Source organism: Uloborus diversus, chromosome 8 (genome assembly GCF_026930045.1).
Source record: "Uloborus diversus isolate 005 chromosome 8, Udiv.v.3.1, whole genome shotgun sequence".
NCBI classification, from domain to species: Eukaryota; Metazoa; Arthropoda; class Arachnida; order Araneae; family Uloboridae; genus Uloborus; species Uloborus diversus.
Window position 1 is genome coordinate 138,871,583 of NC_072738.1, and position 16,504 is coordinate 138,888,086.

At 32.3% G+C, this 16,504-nt stretch overlaps 1 protein-coding gene across 1 annotated transcript in view; it reads left to right on the plus strand.

Annotated features, from left to right (window-relative positions):
* The window catches only part of LOC129227266 (mediator of RNA polymerase II transcription subunit 12-like protein), an 88,348-nt gene that overhangs the window by 58,422 nt on the left and 13,422 nt on the right, over positions 1–16,504 (plus strand). The window contains exons 26-33 of the mRNA XM_054861784.1: positions 2,317–2,527; positions 3,447–3,551; positions 5,612–5,811; positions 7,039–7,230; positions 9,106–9,238; positions 10,388–10,569; positions 13,194–13,323; positions 15,777–15,938. Of these exons, the coding sequence (XP_054717759.1) occupies positions 2,317–2,527; positions 3,447–3,551; positions 5,612–5,811; positions 7,039–7,230; positions 9,106–9,238; positions 10,388–10,569; positions 13,194–13,323; positions 15,777–15,938 (1,315 nt within the window). The remainder of the gene's footprint in view (positions 1–2,316; positions 2,528–3,446; positions 3,552–5,611; positions 5,812–7,038; positions 7,231–9,105; positions 9,239–10,387; positions 10,570–13,193; positions 13,324–15,776; positions 15,939–16,504) is intronic.

Genomic DNA, 16,504 nt, shown 5'->3' on the forward strand with positions numbered 1-16,504 from the left:
AAAAGAGGCCAACAACTGGTTAAAAATCTTCCACAGAAGATCTGTGTCTATTGATGCAATATTTGTGTGTGAAACTCCCTTTCTTCTACATTTTCTAAGATTTTTTGCCAATAGACTGTTGAACTGTAAGCAACGAACATGGAGAAAGGTTTCAACAAGATATTTTTGCAATGGAACACACATAGTATCAGAGTCATTGGATTGAGTTAATGCCTGCTGAATAATGCTGGATTATTACAAGAGATGCTCTTTCTTTGACATACAAAAAGTTATCGAAAGTAAATGTTTACAGAAATAGGCTAAAAGCAATCTCTGCTTTCTGAAGAATAAACAGTATTTAATGAAACAAGACTTATTCATTCATATTTATTGCACCATTTTTTTTTTCTTTTTCAACTTACATAATCAATGGGGTGGGGGGGGGGGGTTGCGTCTCTCTCATGTTTGCTTTTGTGTATCAGTGTATCTTGAAAGCAAGAGCTATAAAAAAGTTCATAAATATAATTCATTTTTTCGGTTCAAAATTAATTGACTATTTAGAACCAGGATGCAGACAAAATTTTGTGTTTTGTTGCACAGGTATAATCATTAAGTAACAGTCAAATGTCTAGGAAGGTTTCTGAGTTTTTCTTGTCAGCTTTACCATGACTAAGAAAGCCTATTGCATTAAAAAATTTGGAGATGTTGGAGGTTTCTATTTTTTAAACCAGTCTATGACTTATAAAATGCTGCAGATTGCCAAAAATGCCATTTTAATCTCTTTTGTGTAGCTATAATGTTTTGTAAAATGAAAGTACAACAAGGATCACAATCATTTCTAGTAATAGTGAGACCAAAACAATCTTAAAAAGTAGAAATTAGCAAAAACAAGTTGCAGACCTGCATTTCGGGGGTTTCTAGGAACCCATTTTTCAATGAAAGCTGTAAGCTTATAAACGTAAAGTCCAACAAAAGCTTAATATTTTGAAATTTTGCTTTTGATGTATTGGTCTTACCCTGGTAGTAGGAGCATTGCAGTCTGTTTCTTAACTCTTAGCAGGGGAGGTGCGATCTCACAGACCGCTCAAAAGTTCATCCGATCACCCCTATTTCATTTTCAGTCCGATTGAATGGTTTTTCCCGATAGCTTTTTGTTTTGTGACCTTGAACATCCCCCTTGCTTATTAGTATTTAAGCAAGTACATCTGGTTTAAATTCCATTGCATTCTTTAGAAGCGGTCTGTGAGACCGCACCTCCTCTTCAGTGTTAAAATTTTCGGCAGTAGTAGACATGGCTCTTAATGTTAGAATTATGGATGTAGGTTTGTTTTTCTTATCTGTGTTAAGCCGAAGCGATGCAAAATATTCTAGATGAGGTTGAGATGTGTTTGAAATGTTCACAAACATTACACAATGATGTTCTAGGGACTATTAAGTCTGAATTATTCCTCGAAATACTAATAGGCTGTCAACATTTCCCCTGTAACGTGATATAATCAATTTTCTGGTACCAAAATGTTTTGTTTATATTAAAGAACTGAGATGAAATCATTAATAAATAATAAATTTATTTTTTACGGGTAGTTAGTTATTTACTGCAGCATATGATTTTCTCGAAAAATCTTAAGACACTAGCAAAATTTCCTTGGAAAAGGTATATTTCGATTCAAAATTCAAAAATATTTTTCCCCGTACCTATAAAAGTTCAAAGAACATCTAAGGGAAATTACAGAAATGTATCTTAATTACACAATTCAAAAAAAAAAAAAATGTAAATAGAGCAGTCTCTTAGTCCTCACGTCCCCTGTTGCGTCCTACTTTTTCACCTCCCCAGTTACTGGTTAATTGGGAGAAAAAAACTAATATTTTAAGAGAAAAAGGAAAATGGACTCTCTGCAAAAGGTAAATTAACATTATATCAATCATAAAATAAAATCAGCACCACGTCTTTCTTAAATATAAGATGCTAAACCTAAAAACATTAGTTTAAGAAGTAAGATATATTTAAAAAGAATAGGAACTTTGCTTCATACTGTAAATGTTTATTTGAACTGCAATAAAAAGCAGGTTAAATCATTTAAATTCATTCACTTTTTTGTCCCATTAGTTCTGAATTGTCTATTTTCGCAGAAAACTTTATGTATTCATATACCATATTTTCCAACTGTAATTCATGGAAATCTATCGTCAGTTTATCATACTGTTTTGAGTGTTTTTTAATTTGTGTTGCTGACTTTTGGAAAAAAATCCTGCTGTTGGGGAGGGGGAGGAGGGGTGTCTTACCAATATACTAATCTTATTAATAGTATTTATTTTTTAATTCTTCATTTTTTGCAGCCCCTCACTTGGACACCCTCAAAACCAAAGTACTAATGCAAGTACTTCTAACACCAATAGTGGCACAGAAGCGACTGTAATAAATGAATTCGCTAAACATGTCTTGAAGCAAATCTGCTGCCAGGAGTGGGTTCATGAAAGGTGCTTGCGAAACCCTGAAGTACTTTGTTCAGAAGAAGTTATTCTAGATTCTGTTCTTACTTATCAGCAAGTATGTCTTCTTCATAAAGAATTTTCATTGTGCAAAATTTTTGTTTAGTGGCTTACAAATGCTTTGTATTATAGTATATTTTTCCTCTCATCCATTTTACATATGATTTTACTTATTAATTCTATTTCCAGCTTTAAAAACTATATAGTCTTTAGGGTTATTATTTTTTTTCCTTTGAGCAATGAAGGATTATGTATCGTTCTCTATTGTTATTTTTTAACACACTTTTATTAGCTTCACCTGTATGTATGTATCTTGTAACGGAATTTTGCAGCTCAAATTTCGCCCACTTCCTGCGATCGGATTCTTTTGAAATTTGACACGTGACCTCAGACTCGATGAGAGCCTTCAGTTGGAAATTCATTGCTGCTCAGACCATTGTTGAACAAAACTTTTATTCAAATACATCTCAAATCTTCAAAGTAATGTAGATATGATTTCCGCACACATACATCGATGACTGAGATGGATTAGCTGGATTAGACAATTACTCCACTGGCAATTTATCAGCGAAGTTGAATGTTTTTAGAGCTCGGCTATTACATCCCACGGTTTTTTTGTATTACATTAAAATTAAGTGATTGGTCAACTACTATCATCCAAAGATTATTTTTCACTTTTTAGTTCATTTTGCTCCGTAAGTGTGCTTTTTTAGTTTTTTAAACTATTATTTTATTTTTTATTGAGAAATTCTTTCTAATATAACAATAAACTTAAATTTTGTAGGTGCACAAATCATTTACTTGAAGTTGAATTGTCATTTTCTATGTCCTTGGTTATATAACATTTTCAAATGCATCGCTCTTTTCTGTCGCCTTCCTTCAATCACAATATAATGAGGCTCTACTGAATAATTATGAGCAATTTTGTTAAGTAATCATTTGTCTGTTCTTAATTTCAATATTTGTTCATTTTTTAGTCTCAACAATTGTTAAGAATGATATGTCGACCACGAGAAGCTGATATTCCTCCTAATATATTTGACCCAGCTGACCAAAAAGTTTTGATTACTAGTATACTACAAGTATGTATGAAAAGTTTTATAAATTTTGCTTTAACCTTTTGGTACTTTTTTTGTTTAAATGGCTGAAATTCCTACTATTGCATGCATAGTATTGTACTCTATTGTATATCCCAAGAGTAGGAGTTATCCTAATTTTCCTAAAATTCCTCATTAAAGAAAATTGTCCTGAAATTCCTAATACTTTGAACTTAGTTCTAAAATCCTAAAATACTTTGTCTTAAAATTAACACTTCTATCAAAAATTTTTTAACTTGGATTGAATAAATGCTTTTCTATTTGCTTTGTGCAAAATTTATTTCTTTCTCCTTTGTTTTGAAGTGAAACTTTTTATGCGAAACTTTTGAATTTCTGATCCCTAACCGTTTTCTGTGATGGAAGTGACGTCATTGGTTTTTTAATTGTTTCCAAAAACAACGAAAAATGTTATAGTTATACATGTTGTTCTTAAAGATCTTTAAGCGGTAATTATTCTACACAAGGTATCCATCTTGAAAAGTCGGTTACCAAGTTCAAAAAATCAGAATGTTATCTTTTCAATGATGCATAGCACATTAAAATTGATTGAGTTTGAAATTTTGGCTTACAGGTTGACATTTTCATGGGATGACTCACCACACTTTTGCAGAAAAAGAGAAAGTTTCACTGAAATTGATTCAAACCATTTTTACTTGTCGTGCACTTGTGTGTGGCAAAATTCATTTGCCTGACAAGAGCTGCTTATGCTAGAACGGGATTTGTTACTGCAATTTGAGTGCATAAAATAGTGAATGGTGGACTTGAAAATTAATATTTTTTGTTTGTAATCAATGCCCAATTGTCTTTTAAACCATCTTTTTATTGCTAGTTGTAGCCCCTCTATTCAGGGCTCAATTTTTTTAATGAAAACAATTAGGAAATCTTAAGACCCTACATTATATGGTATTGTGGGGGAAAAGTATGGAATTCGAGATTTGAGACCTGTTACTACATGCATGCATACTATAAAATTAGAAAAGGAAGCTTAAAGTTTGTCCCTACCATCGGATATTTTAAAAAATGTTTAACAAGTGAAAAAGTGAGAAGTTTACATGAAAATTGTAAAAGATAGACTAATTGTATGTATAATTAGTTGGGTACATGTAAACAGTGAAAACCAAAACATTTTTGCTCTATTCAGAGCATTCCCTTAACAGTTATTTAGGCGAGAGGAGGGGGGCAGGACAAAAGACACACCTCCTTACTTCATATAATATTTTAGTGGTGCATTAAAAGTGACTGCAAAATCTCAACAAGTATTAGCATGGTTCAAAGAAAAACATATTGTGCGGATTGACCTCAATAGAAACAAAACACAATTTGTTTTTTACTCCAATTTCTCCTAGGCGTTGTGTAATTGAAAGTTGTTTTCATTAAGAATGTCTTCTATTCAACATCATATTATTCTGCGGTTTTTTATTTAAACTGCTGCCAAGATAACAAATCCTGCCAATATGGTTTCTTGCCAAGACAACAAATTGCGCCAACCTGGTTGGCATAAAATATAAAACTGAAATGCCAAGAGATCTCAGTAATTGAAACAATACGTGAGGAGCAACAATACATTGATGAAATAGAAAGAAAAAAAGTCATGAATGACAAAACATACTAGGGTATACTGTGTTATTTAAGTGCATTGTTTTTATGCTTGCTTTTCAGATGATTCTGAGACTAGATTGCACAGCTTGTTAATTTTAATTGTGTGTGTAAATAAATATGTTGCTGTAAAAATAAATAATATATAAATAAATAAAAAAAAGACTGGATATAATTATTGTTTTTTAATGTATTTGCAAGTGCAAGAAAACATATTTCTTTTGCTAGTAACTAATAGTTCTCAAAAGATTTGGGAATATGCACTCTCGGTTCTAAAATTTTAATCAGCTTTTACTTTTGTTTTATTGGTGTCAGCTCTGCATTCCTCCAGTGTTGACACATCATCCACTCATTCACTATTTGTCACTGTTAGGACATTCTTTATTTTTCTTACCTTTTAATCATATGTCTTTTGAGTTTAATTTAAAATAAAAAGAAATCATTTTCAGAATTTAGATTTATGGACGTTAAGAGTATCCTGGCTAGAGTTACAATTTATGTACAAGCAATGTGAAGCTCAAAATCCTCCTCAAATTAGTACTTGGCTTGAAAGTGTTGCTAAAGCAACGATTGATGTATTCCAAATGATGAGTGAAGAAAATCAAATGCCAATTAAAGGAGAATCGTTGAAAAATTGCTCACCTTCCACGTAAGTAAATATTGCCATCTTCTTTTAGATTGTATAAATAATTAATTTAATAATTGACTAATTTTTTTTCCTGCCAGCATATTTTATAGAAATGCCACCCTCAGGCGAGATCATGTTAGTGGTATAATATGTTGTAGGGTAGACTAACCAGTGAATGAATAGCTCGAAACTCGAAAAGAACAAAAAAATTTTCAAAAGTTTTTCTTTGATGAAGTGGCAGTATCGTTTTATACATGTCTAAAAAGAAAATGACTTGAAAATGCTCTGTTTGTCCACTGGTTGGGGGCAGTGGTGTGCTGCCCGGAGCGAAATTTTGCTGCATCACTCCCCTCCCTCCATCAAAAGAAGAGAAAAAAACATTAAATGTTTTATGTAAAAATGTAGTTTGTACAATTTTCGGAAACAACACATTTTTATTTTTGTGATGTATCAAAAGTTTAAATTAAAAGACAAGTTCAAATTAAGAAGGCAATTATGTAAAATCCCCCTCCCCCTCGCAATGCTGTGTTTCATTTTCACTGAAATTTTGATAGATTAAATATATTTTAAAATCTACTGGGGGACTTTTTCAGGATTAAAGTATTTATGTTTTTATGAACTCTTAAATCCACTTTGGATGTCATCCCTCAAATGGGTGTCACCCAGGACCACCTCCACCTCCCTTAGCCCTGTAGTGACACTGACTGGGGTGTTCATTGGATTGGTGCACCTTTTTTCATTTTCAACATCCGAAAGTATCTAAGGCAAAATTGTAGAATGTCTCCCTGTTTTTTAAAAATATTTACAAACATCCATAAAATGTTTTCAATGTCATATTATGCACCAAAGTATTCAGACTTACATTAATTAAACATTAAACTTTCTTTAATAGACATTAAACTTTCAGAAATAAAATTGTGCTTGTTCATTCACTGGTCGACCATCAAATGCCATAGTCAAAAAGAATTTCAAGAAGAAAAATGTTAATACTGTTCAAATACCGTCTTATAAATAGTTATTATTTCCTGTTGCTTTTAAAGATGAAAAAAAAAAGTCCCTTTTAATTGTACATAAATAAGTGGGAAACATTTACATCATTAATAGCAAAGACTGTCTTGAAAACTAAAATGAACTTTTTAAGATACCATACTATCTTTATTTTTCCATGTAAATTTTAATTGCTTCGTTCAAATCAACGTATTTTCAAATGCTTGAGTTGTTTTAAAGTGTCTTTTTCTTGTGTTTCAGTTTTGAAATTGATAAACCCAGTCGCATTTGGCTTGTAGCACCACTTATTGCAAAACTTCCTGCAGCAGTCCAAGGTAAAATGTTACGAGCCGCAGGGCAAGTTCTCGAAAGTGGTTCGTGGTCTTCCTCTACTTCAAATTCCTCTTCTTCTTCCTCTAAGAATAAAGATAAAGAAAAGCAAGCCCAGAAAAAGTAATTTTCTTTCAATGTGATTTATGTATGTATTGGGAACAGAGAGTTGATGTGAATACGTCTACATGTAAATGTGGTATGCTTCATTAAGATATTTCATTTTAAGTAAAGAATCTCAAAAAGAAAAAAATCTCAGTAGATGATGGTATAAAACCTACCTCTCTCCAAAACTTTCAGAGCAAAGATCCTTTTACTTTTTTTTTTTTTTTTTTGAGCAATCACGATTGCTTATTGTTCTCACTTGACTGTTTTGAGGTTCTATCATTTTATTTTCCCGCCAGCACCCTCTGCAGCATCACTGTCGACCGGCCGCCTTATGATGCTGCTCCTCTAGCGAAAACCCTCTCCAGGTTGCGTCAATATCCTACACTTACACGCATACATACACGCACGTACACACAAACACATACACACACATACATATGCCTACACACATGCACATACACACACACAAAAACTTACACACTCAAACACTTACACACTCAAACACGTACACACACTCAAACACGTACACACACGCATACATACAGACACTTACACATACACACAACTACCCACACACTCATGCTTGCACACAGACACAGACACATATGTGTACACACACGTACACATTCCCCGCCCCCCCCCCCACACAAACACTCATACACACTCATACCTGCACACAGACATAAACACACATGCTTACACACACCCACATAAATATTCCCCCCCCCCCACACACACATAAGCACACATGCCTACATACACACACACACTCGTGATTGCGAAAAACATAATTTGAATTCAAGAGGTCAAAATTCAAATTAATTTTTTTCTTTTTTTTGTAGTTGTGATTTTGGTACTTTTTTGTTACAGGTACATCATTGACTCTTTTTTAATCTTATTGATTATTTTTCATTTTATTCATTGTCACCATATTTGGTCCAAGTTACATTAAAACTTTTTGTTAATTGATGCCATGCTTTATTTTGTCTTTTTAATGAATTTTTAAACTAACCAAGCCAGTATATAAAATTATAAGTTCCATTAAGGGGGGAAACCAGTTTAGGAGGCCAAAATTTTAGTGTTTTTCGTGAATTATTTTAACAGGAAAGAAGTAATCAGAATTTCTTTAAACTTGGAGGATATTTTATTCATCTTTTGTAGTACACCTTGTAATTTTTTGAAGTCATTTCCACCAGAATTAGTGGAGTTAGAAGGTGCTGTCCATGGGCGGTCGTCATCAGAACTTGTTGCTGGTGGGCATTACCCTAGCCACAATTTTTGTCTGTAATTATTACAATTTTTGTCTCTCGTAAACAACATATTTCCTAAGAATATAAACCTAATTGTGATCAAAAAAGTTGAAAATCGTATGTTCCTGAGGAGTTTGATTATAATGTTATGTGTTTCACCCGCCTTTTTCTTATTTTCTGCTTTACAAATTTTTTTTTATTAATAATATGATCAGAGTTAGGTTTGCATTGAGTATAATTGAATAAAGAATATTCGCACAAATTTTCAAAACGATTGACCACTAACTTTTTGAGCCAGAATGCCCACCAGTTGAAAAAAAGGTGTTTAAAAAAAACGTGTTTGAAAGAAAAATGCTGTGAACATTTTCGACTGTCCGCAGTCACTTTAAGTGCTCATTGCATCAAAACTAATCGGAATTTTTCACTGAACTTTTCACAACATATTCTTGAATAGTTTTACTAACATTTTATGACCTAAAAAAGTGGATGTTTTGACCTGTCTAAACTTGTTTCCCCCCCTTAAAACAAAAATATTCCTCCAAATGATTAAATTGCACCATTAAAATGTAAAATAGTCTGCCAAAGAACATTAATTTGCTTTCATAATGTAGTATTCATTTTTTTTTTCTTCTTTCAATAGTTCTTCCTTATTGAGCCATCAACCCTTTCTCTCTCTTGTGCTTATGTGTTTGAAAGGTCAGGATGAGCAGCGTGAAGGATTACTGAATTCACTTCATTCTCAACTGTCTCAAAGCATATATGTAGCTAAAGATGTATGTATAACTTAATATTACTGCTTTTGACATACGTTTGACTTGGTATATTAAGTAAGTTTATATGGGGGCATTTATATTTGTCTGTCTGTAATTGATTTTCTAAAAACATTGCTTCTTTCTTTTCTGTTGGAACTATGAGTGACTCTATAAAAAGGGCATAAATAATAGCATATGAAGCTTATTAGTCCAACCTGAACCCCTTTATGGTTGACAAAATAATCTATTGACACCTTGGTGTTAAAATGTCAATGTTAATTAACAATGTAAAAAAAAGCAAATTTTCAATAAAGTGCGCACACATGTTTCAGGATTTATAGAACATATATTACAGATTGCAAAAAGATGCAAGCTTATGGATTTAAAGATGTCCATAACCTGGGATGTAAAAATATGGATGTACTGACATCTTTTATGAAATGTTTTGTACAATGCAATTTTTTTTAATTTACTTTTTAAATGTTGTTTTATGTCGATAACAGCTTATTGTTTCATCTCTAAAGGTAATTTTAATTAATTTTTTAAAAAAATATCCCAAATTCCCCTGTCAGTAAAAAATTGCATTTAATAAGAGCATTCATAATGGTCAATAGATTTAAATCTTTTATAATTATTTTCGATGATACATAAATTCAAATGTTTTACAATATTGGTAATGTATCTTTACACAGTTTACATTTTCTTTAAAATATTAATTTTAAATTAGTTGAAGTGTAAAATTGATCTGTGTTTCATCCTGCTTCTTATTCTTAAAGTAGTTCATAATTTAGGATAGGACAACTTAACAGAAAATAGGGCCAGGAAGTGGAATTCTGTCATGATAGAAAGGTGCATATATTGCTACACAAAACTATTTGGCATGTAGTCTGATTGTTTGATTGATATGTGCTAATTAGGTATAGCATCCTTATTTTATGATATTTATAGAGAATCATTTACACAATTATTAAATTTAAAAAAAAATCTGAAAAAAAATGTCTCATTTAGTATATCTTAATCCATAAAAAGTGTTTACATTTGTTGCATAAAAACGTATGCAATTGATATTAAAGTCTATTGTGATAGTGTGATGGATAAATTAATGGGTAAATTATTCTAAGGAATGACTATAAGGTGTTTAAATTTATTTTTGTTACTTATACTTTTTAGGATAAACATGGACTAGAAGAAATTAAAGCTAAGCAAGCTATGCAAGAGGCTTTGCAGTTGAGATTGAGCTTAGTGGGTGGTATGTTTGACATGATCCAGAGAAGCATAACCTTTACTACTGATTGGGCTGTGCTTCTTGTGCAGTTAATTAGTTATGGGGTTGTAGATCCTCAAATTAATTAGTAAGTATGATTTTTTTGGACTGGTCTCTAAAATGACTGACTTAAAAAACATTTTATTGTTTGAAGCTGTTCTTTTTTTTTTGTCTTTTTTCTTATTAAAAATAGCTATTCACCCTAATATAAATGTTTTTGTTTTACGGGACTAATTTAAAAAAAAAAAAAAAACATTTCATTTAACCTCTGAGGCAGAAAATACTGAAAAGTATAGAGTATGTCAAAATAACTTCTTATTCCAAAACTCAATAAGACCCATTCTGTGAATCAGAAGGTTTAAAAAAAAAAAACAATTTAGATACTCATGTAAAGTTTTCTTTAATGCAGTTTTGAATCATACATAAGTAGGTGACGCCCCTGTTGTCTGTGCACTGAGTAAATCGGTTCATGACATTTCTCATGACCCCTTCTAACATTGCAGTGGGTACATTGACGATTTCGTCTCGGATGTTAACCTTCAGGCCTTATCCCAGGATGGTTTTCATAACGTGAGATCAGGGGTCGATCCAGCGCCAAATTGGGGCCGCTTTGCTGCCCCTTCACAAAATTCCGCATGGCAAAAGCGGCCCCATTCACAAAATTCCGCGCCACAGAAGCGGCCCCATTCACAAAATTCCCCATCGCAAAAGCGGCCCCATTCACAAAATTCTGCGTCATAAAAGCAGCCCCTTCACAAAAAGTTATAAAAAGGCAGCCTTTTCACAATATTTTTTAACCGCAAATGTGTACGCATCTACGCGGGAGCCTCTTCAACCTTCCCCCATCTTATCTTTTTGCTTGCTGCGTGAGGTGTTTTTGCTTGAGAGCGTCAGAGGGGGGACGGGAGAGGGACACTTGTGATTGGTAGCTTATTTTCAGGAAAATCTTAAATTTTTCTTTGATTACGCAATATATATTTAGTATTAATTTGTGTTGAGTTTCAAAATCAAATTCTAAAATAACTTTACTTAAAATAAAATTATTTTACATGCTGTTTTTATATTTTTATTTGTTTTGAAGATCTTGATTTCCTTACATCGGCCATGGTAAACGAATTTTTCGCATTTTTGATGTTTACTGTACCTTGTTAAGAGGAAAACAAATAAAATTTCTTATATATTTATTAACATCATTAAATTGCAAAGTTTTAAACGAAATACCTACTCTGTAAGAACGTCAAAAGTCAAAAAATGAAACGCTGAATGCTGGTGCAGTATTATTTTGGGTTTTAATTACTTTTAAGTTTTTCAAACACATATATGGAATCTTTAATGAGTATTTCACTTCTGTGTTAAGAAATATGTGATATCTTTGAGTCTGTTCATATTGTATTTATTAGGAGTTATCATTACGTTCAGCAGCATGTGCAATTTTCATTGCTCTTAACGTATTTGAGAGGGGCAAACAGGACATCTGTTGTGAGACTTTCACCTTAAGAAAGTGTGCCTTGCATATGTATATTGGTAAAAAGCAATAAATGTAATGTATGTGTCAAATTACGAATAAAATGTTAAGGGTCTTACTTCCCCCCTCCCCAGCACATTTTCTCTTGACAGCTTTCAGGTATTCTTTAAGAACTTGCAATCACCCCCGAAACCTGTCTAGGGCTTTTCTACAACGATACGACAGCTAAAAATGCTTTAATAGAATCTTTTCCAAGAAAAAAATCACGAGAAGGTCTTTTTTACAAAAATAAAGAAAATTCACAAAAATATTTTGCTTTTTCACAAAAATAACGAAATTTCACAAAAATATTTTGCCTTTTCACAAAATGGGGACCCAAAAAAATAAAACCTGGATCGACCCCTGGAGATACAAAATCACTCTCAAATCTCAAGGTGGTAAATTAAGGGTGCGGAAAATACACCCCAAATCGCCTCTTATTGAGGTAAGGCATTTTAGGAAGTATTTCCTCAAAACTGCCAATGATACCCTTGATTTGTGATTCAATTTCTGTTTTGTTGTAACCTAATGTCTCTTTAGTCAAAGTCTTCAAATCACAGGGAAACAAAGGAATTTTTTCAGTGTATGGGCGATGGTGGCAATCACCTATCTGATATGATTTTAAAAACTTTGTCAAACAAAAAGTTAGATATGAATCTAAAAGTTAAAACATTCTGATTCACATGTAGCTTTTCTTGAGTTTTGCAAAAAGGAAACTATCTTTACTATTGGCCGCATTTGAAACAATCTGTAATGATCTACTTTGTTTTTCAAATTCACCTCTTGCCAACACTAGGTGATTTCTTGCTAAATTAATGTCCAAAAATGGAGCCAGCTTGGCGATGTGATATATCACCAATTTCTCTCCAAGCCCATTGAATGCTGTATTATTAACTGCTGTCTAATCAGAGAAAACAAACTGCAAGTAAAGCTTTAGAAAGTGACTTTGTTTTGAATGAAAATTAGTGGAATCAATGTCAAATTTAGCAAAATTGTAAGAATTTGAGCGTAAAGACTTGATAAAAACATAAAAATAATATTTATTCACAAAATTTGTAATAATATTATATGTTATGTGCACCATTCCATCTTTAAAGTAAAGGTTAATAGGTAAGTTTTAATACCAGTTGTGATTTATCTAATTAATTGAGCTGAAAAATATTTGTTGCAAATATGTAACATAGCAATTTCTTCTTTTTCTTTTTAAGTGAATTATTTACCACAGTTTTGGATATGTTAGCAGCACTTATCCACACCACACAATCATCTGACACATCCAACAGTGACAGAGGAGAAGAAAATCGAAAGCAATACCTAAATTTAGTCAAAAAAGTAAAAGTGAGTGAAGCTCATCCATTTAAGTTAACTATAATTTGACTTACCTCTGTTAAATAAGCCAGTAATTTTTCTTAGCTCATAATTATGATTTATCACTACTGTCTGATTTCTGATTGAGAAAAATATCCTGAGTAACTGTCTTCAGAAATAAATCTATAATAAGCTTCTTTACTAATAATAAAGCAGAAAGTCTCTCTGTCCGGAGGATGTCTGTAGGATATCTGTAGGATGTCTGTGACGCGCATAGCGCCTAAACCGTTCGACCGATTTTCATGAAATTTGGCACAAAGTTAGTATGTAGCATGGGGGTGTGCACCTCGAAGCGATTTTTCGAAAATTCGATGTGGTTCTTTTTTTATTCCAATTTTAAGAAAAAAACTATCATAAATTACGAAATTATCATAACGTGGAACCGTAACATGGGCACAAGCCAATTGGCGAGAAATTTCACCATACATTATTTGTAAATATACAGGCGAACCAAAAGACCTTTAATTTTTCTATTACGGGCGAAGCCGTGCGGGTGCCACTAGTTACTAATAATAAAGCAGAAAGTCTCTCTGTCCGGAGGATGTCTGGATGTCTGTAGGATGTCTGTGACGCGCATAGCGCCTAAACCGTTCGGCCGATTTTCATGAAATTTGACACGAAGTTAGTATGTAGCATGGGGGTGTGCACCTCGAAGCGATTTTTCGAAAATTCGATGTGGTTCTTTTTCTATTCCAAATTTAAGAACAAAACTATCATAAGATGGTTAAATTACGAAATTACCATAACGTCTGACCGTAACATGGGCACGAGCCAATTGGCGAGATACGAAATTATCATAACGTGTAACCGTAACGTGGGTACAAGCAAATTGACGAGAAAATTCACAATACATTATTTGTAAATACAGGCGAACCAAAAGACCTTTTAATTTTTCTGTTACGGGCGAAGCCGTGCGGTACCACTAGTAATCTATAATAAGCTATGTGTATAGTATGTAAAAGTGATCTTAATTTTAAAAATATTTTAAGTTTGGCCCATTCTTGATCATCCTGGCAACTTATAGAATTGACATTTTCGTACCTATATGATCACTGTTGTATACCATGTGACAGAAAAATTTCCTTATTGAATTTAAATTTGTCTCTGCTTGCACTGCTCTTTTTGCTTCTCACTGCCTCATATAATGATTGGTGATTTTCTAGAATAGGTAATAGAAGGCATATCCATAAAAAAGAAATGATGATTAGGGTGTGGCAATAAAGTAAGATGAAGATTTTGTGACTGATATCCAACAGTACACTTATCATAAAGATCATTTACAGCATATAACATTATGTATTCATTTCTTATCAATCTGAAATGATGGGAATTAGCAATCTGGAAATCTTGTATTTAGATGAAGTATTGCCGTTTATATAAGTTCATCTATATTGGTGTTTTTCCTGAAAAAAAAAACGTAATTTTACACTCCTCCCCTTTTTAAAAGCAAAATCTGCTGAAGTTAAAGCCTTGAATGAATGGTAGCAATTTGTAACCATAGCGACAAAAAGTTGTCCTTTTAATAAATATTAAAATAACAAGTTAACTTATTCTCGTTGTCATGGCAATCTGAAAAATCAGAACTCTATCACCTTTTGTCAAGTGAGGATAATAAGCAAGACAGATGCAGAAAATATTCAAGGAAGGGGGCGATTGATTTCAGATACTTACCCTTTTATAAATTTCCAAACCTGAAACCTCTGTTCCCCTAACATCATGGAAGATTGTCTCAAATAAAAACTTTTTTTCATTAAATCTTTGAACTTCCATTTCTGAAAAAAGTCATCAGAGGTGTCCGTGATTACTCTTTTTGGACTTCAATTTAAAAAACATTCCAAGGAAGAGTCCCCGAACTCCATCGTGTATCATCTAAGATAGTAGATAAGTCTACGATAGCAAAATTGAGTTTTTTTAACTTCGAAAGTCTTCTTGCGCAAAGTTCTGATCCCTATCACTGAAGTGTGAGATGTGCCACAATTATGTTTACAAGACTACAATTCAGAAAAAAAAATCTGAGAGAGAGCCTTTTTTTTGTAACATTATTAGTCTAAAAAATTACGTTTTTCAAACTCCATATGCCGAAAGGGAGTTCTTGCATATTGGCTCAAGGAGTGGACGATCGCCCTCATCGCCCCTCCCTTGAATCCGTCCTTGATAATAAGCAATTCATGATAGCTCAAAAAAAGGAAAAGAAAGAAAAAGGAAAACTGCTTATTGCCCAGAAATGCTCAGATTTTTTGAATTTAGCCTAAAAGATGCATTTATTTTCAGCAATAAAAAAAAACTTCTAGTTCTGAAATTTAACAAAACGAAATCCGACCAAAAAAAGGTTGTTTTAATAGATATTGATTAAAGTTGTAAGACTTATTCATCAAAAAATACTCTATCAAAATGTAATTTTATGTTCAAATCTTGATTTTCAGAAAGAGCTTGCTGATAAAAATAGTAAAGCAATACTCATGGTTCGACAGTTGCTTCCTCTACCTAAGCTTTTATGTGAAGTTATAACTTGTGAAGCTATGGGTAGCTTAATTGATACAAAGGGAAACAAAATTGCTGGATTTGATTCTATTGACAAAAAACAGGTGCATATAAATTTTTGTATTCTTACAAATACATAATAATTAAGTTATTAAATTGTTGAACTAATCTGTTCCTTTCTAAAAGCTGATGTTTCCTCATCTTTTCTGCAATCATCCTCAATCAAGATATAAAATTTTTATTCACTTGTTCTGTTTCATTTTTACTGTCATACTTAGTGTTGCATAAGTAATTCTTAAAATTAAAAAAAAAAAAGACTTCGAGAAAAGAAAAAAACTTATTAAGAAGTTTCTTACTTGAGCCTTTTACTTGATTGAGTTTTCTTAGCTGATAATTATTATTCAGTTGAGATTATCTCAAAATGATGTTTATTCAATAATTAGTTTTTGATTAAAATAAAACATTTTGTTGCTTTTCCCTTTCATTTTTAATTTTGAATCCTCTTACAAACTTTTTTTTTTTTTTTTTTTGTAAACTATAAGCACATGTATTTTGTTTATAAAGCATAATTAAGTTGAGCATTGCATTTAATTTTTCCTCTTATCATATATTTTTAGTAAAGCATAGCTGTGCAAAAGTAGTCAAACTGAATGCTTTGTCATTTTTGCAT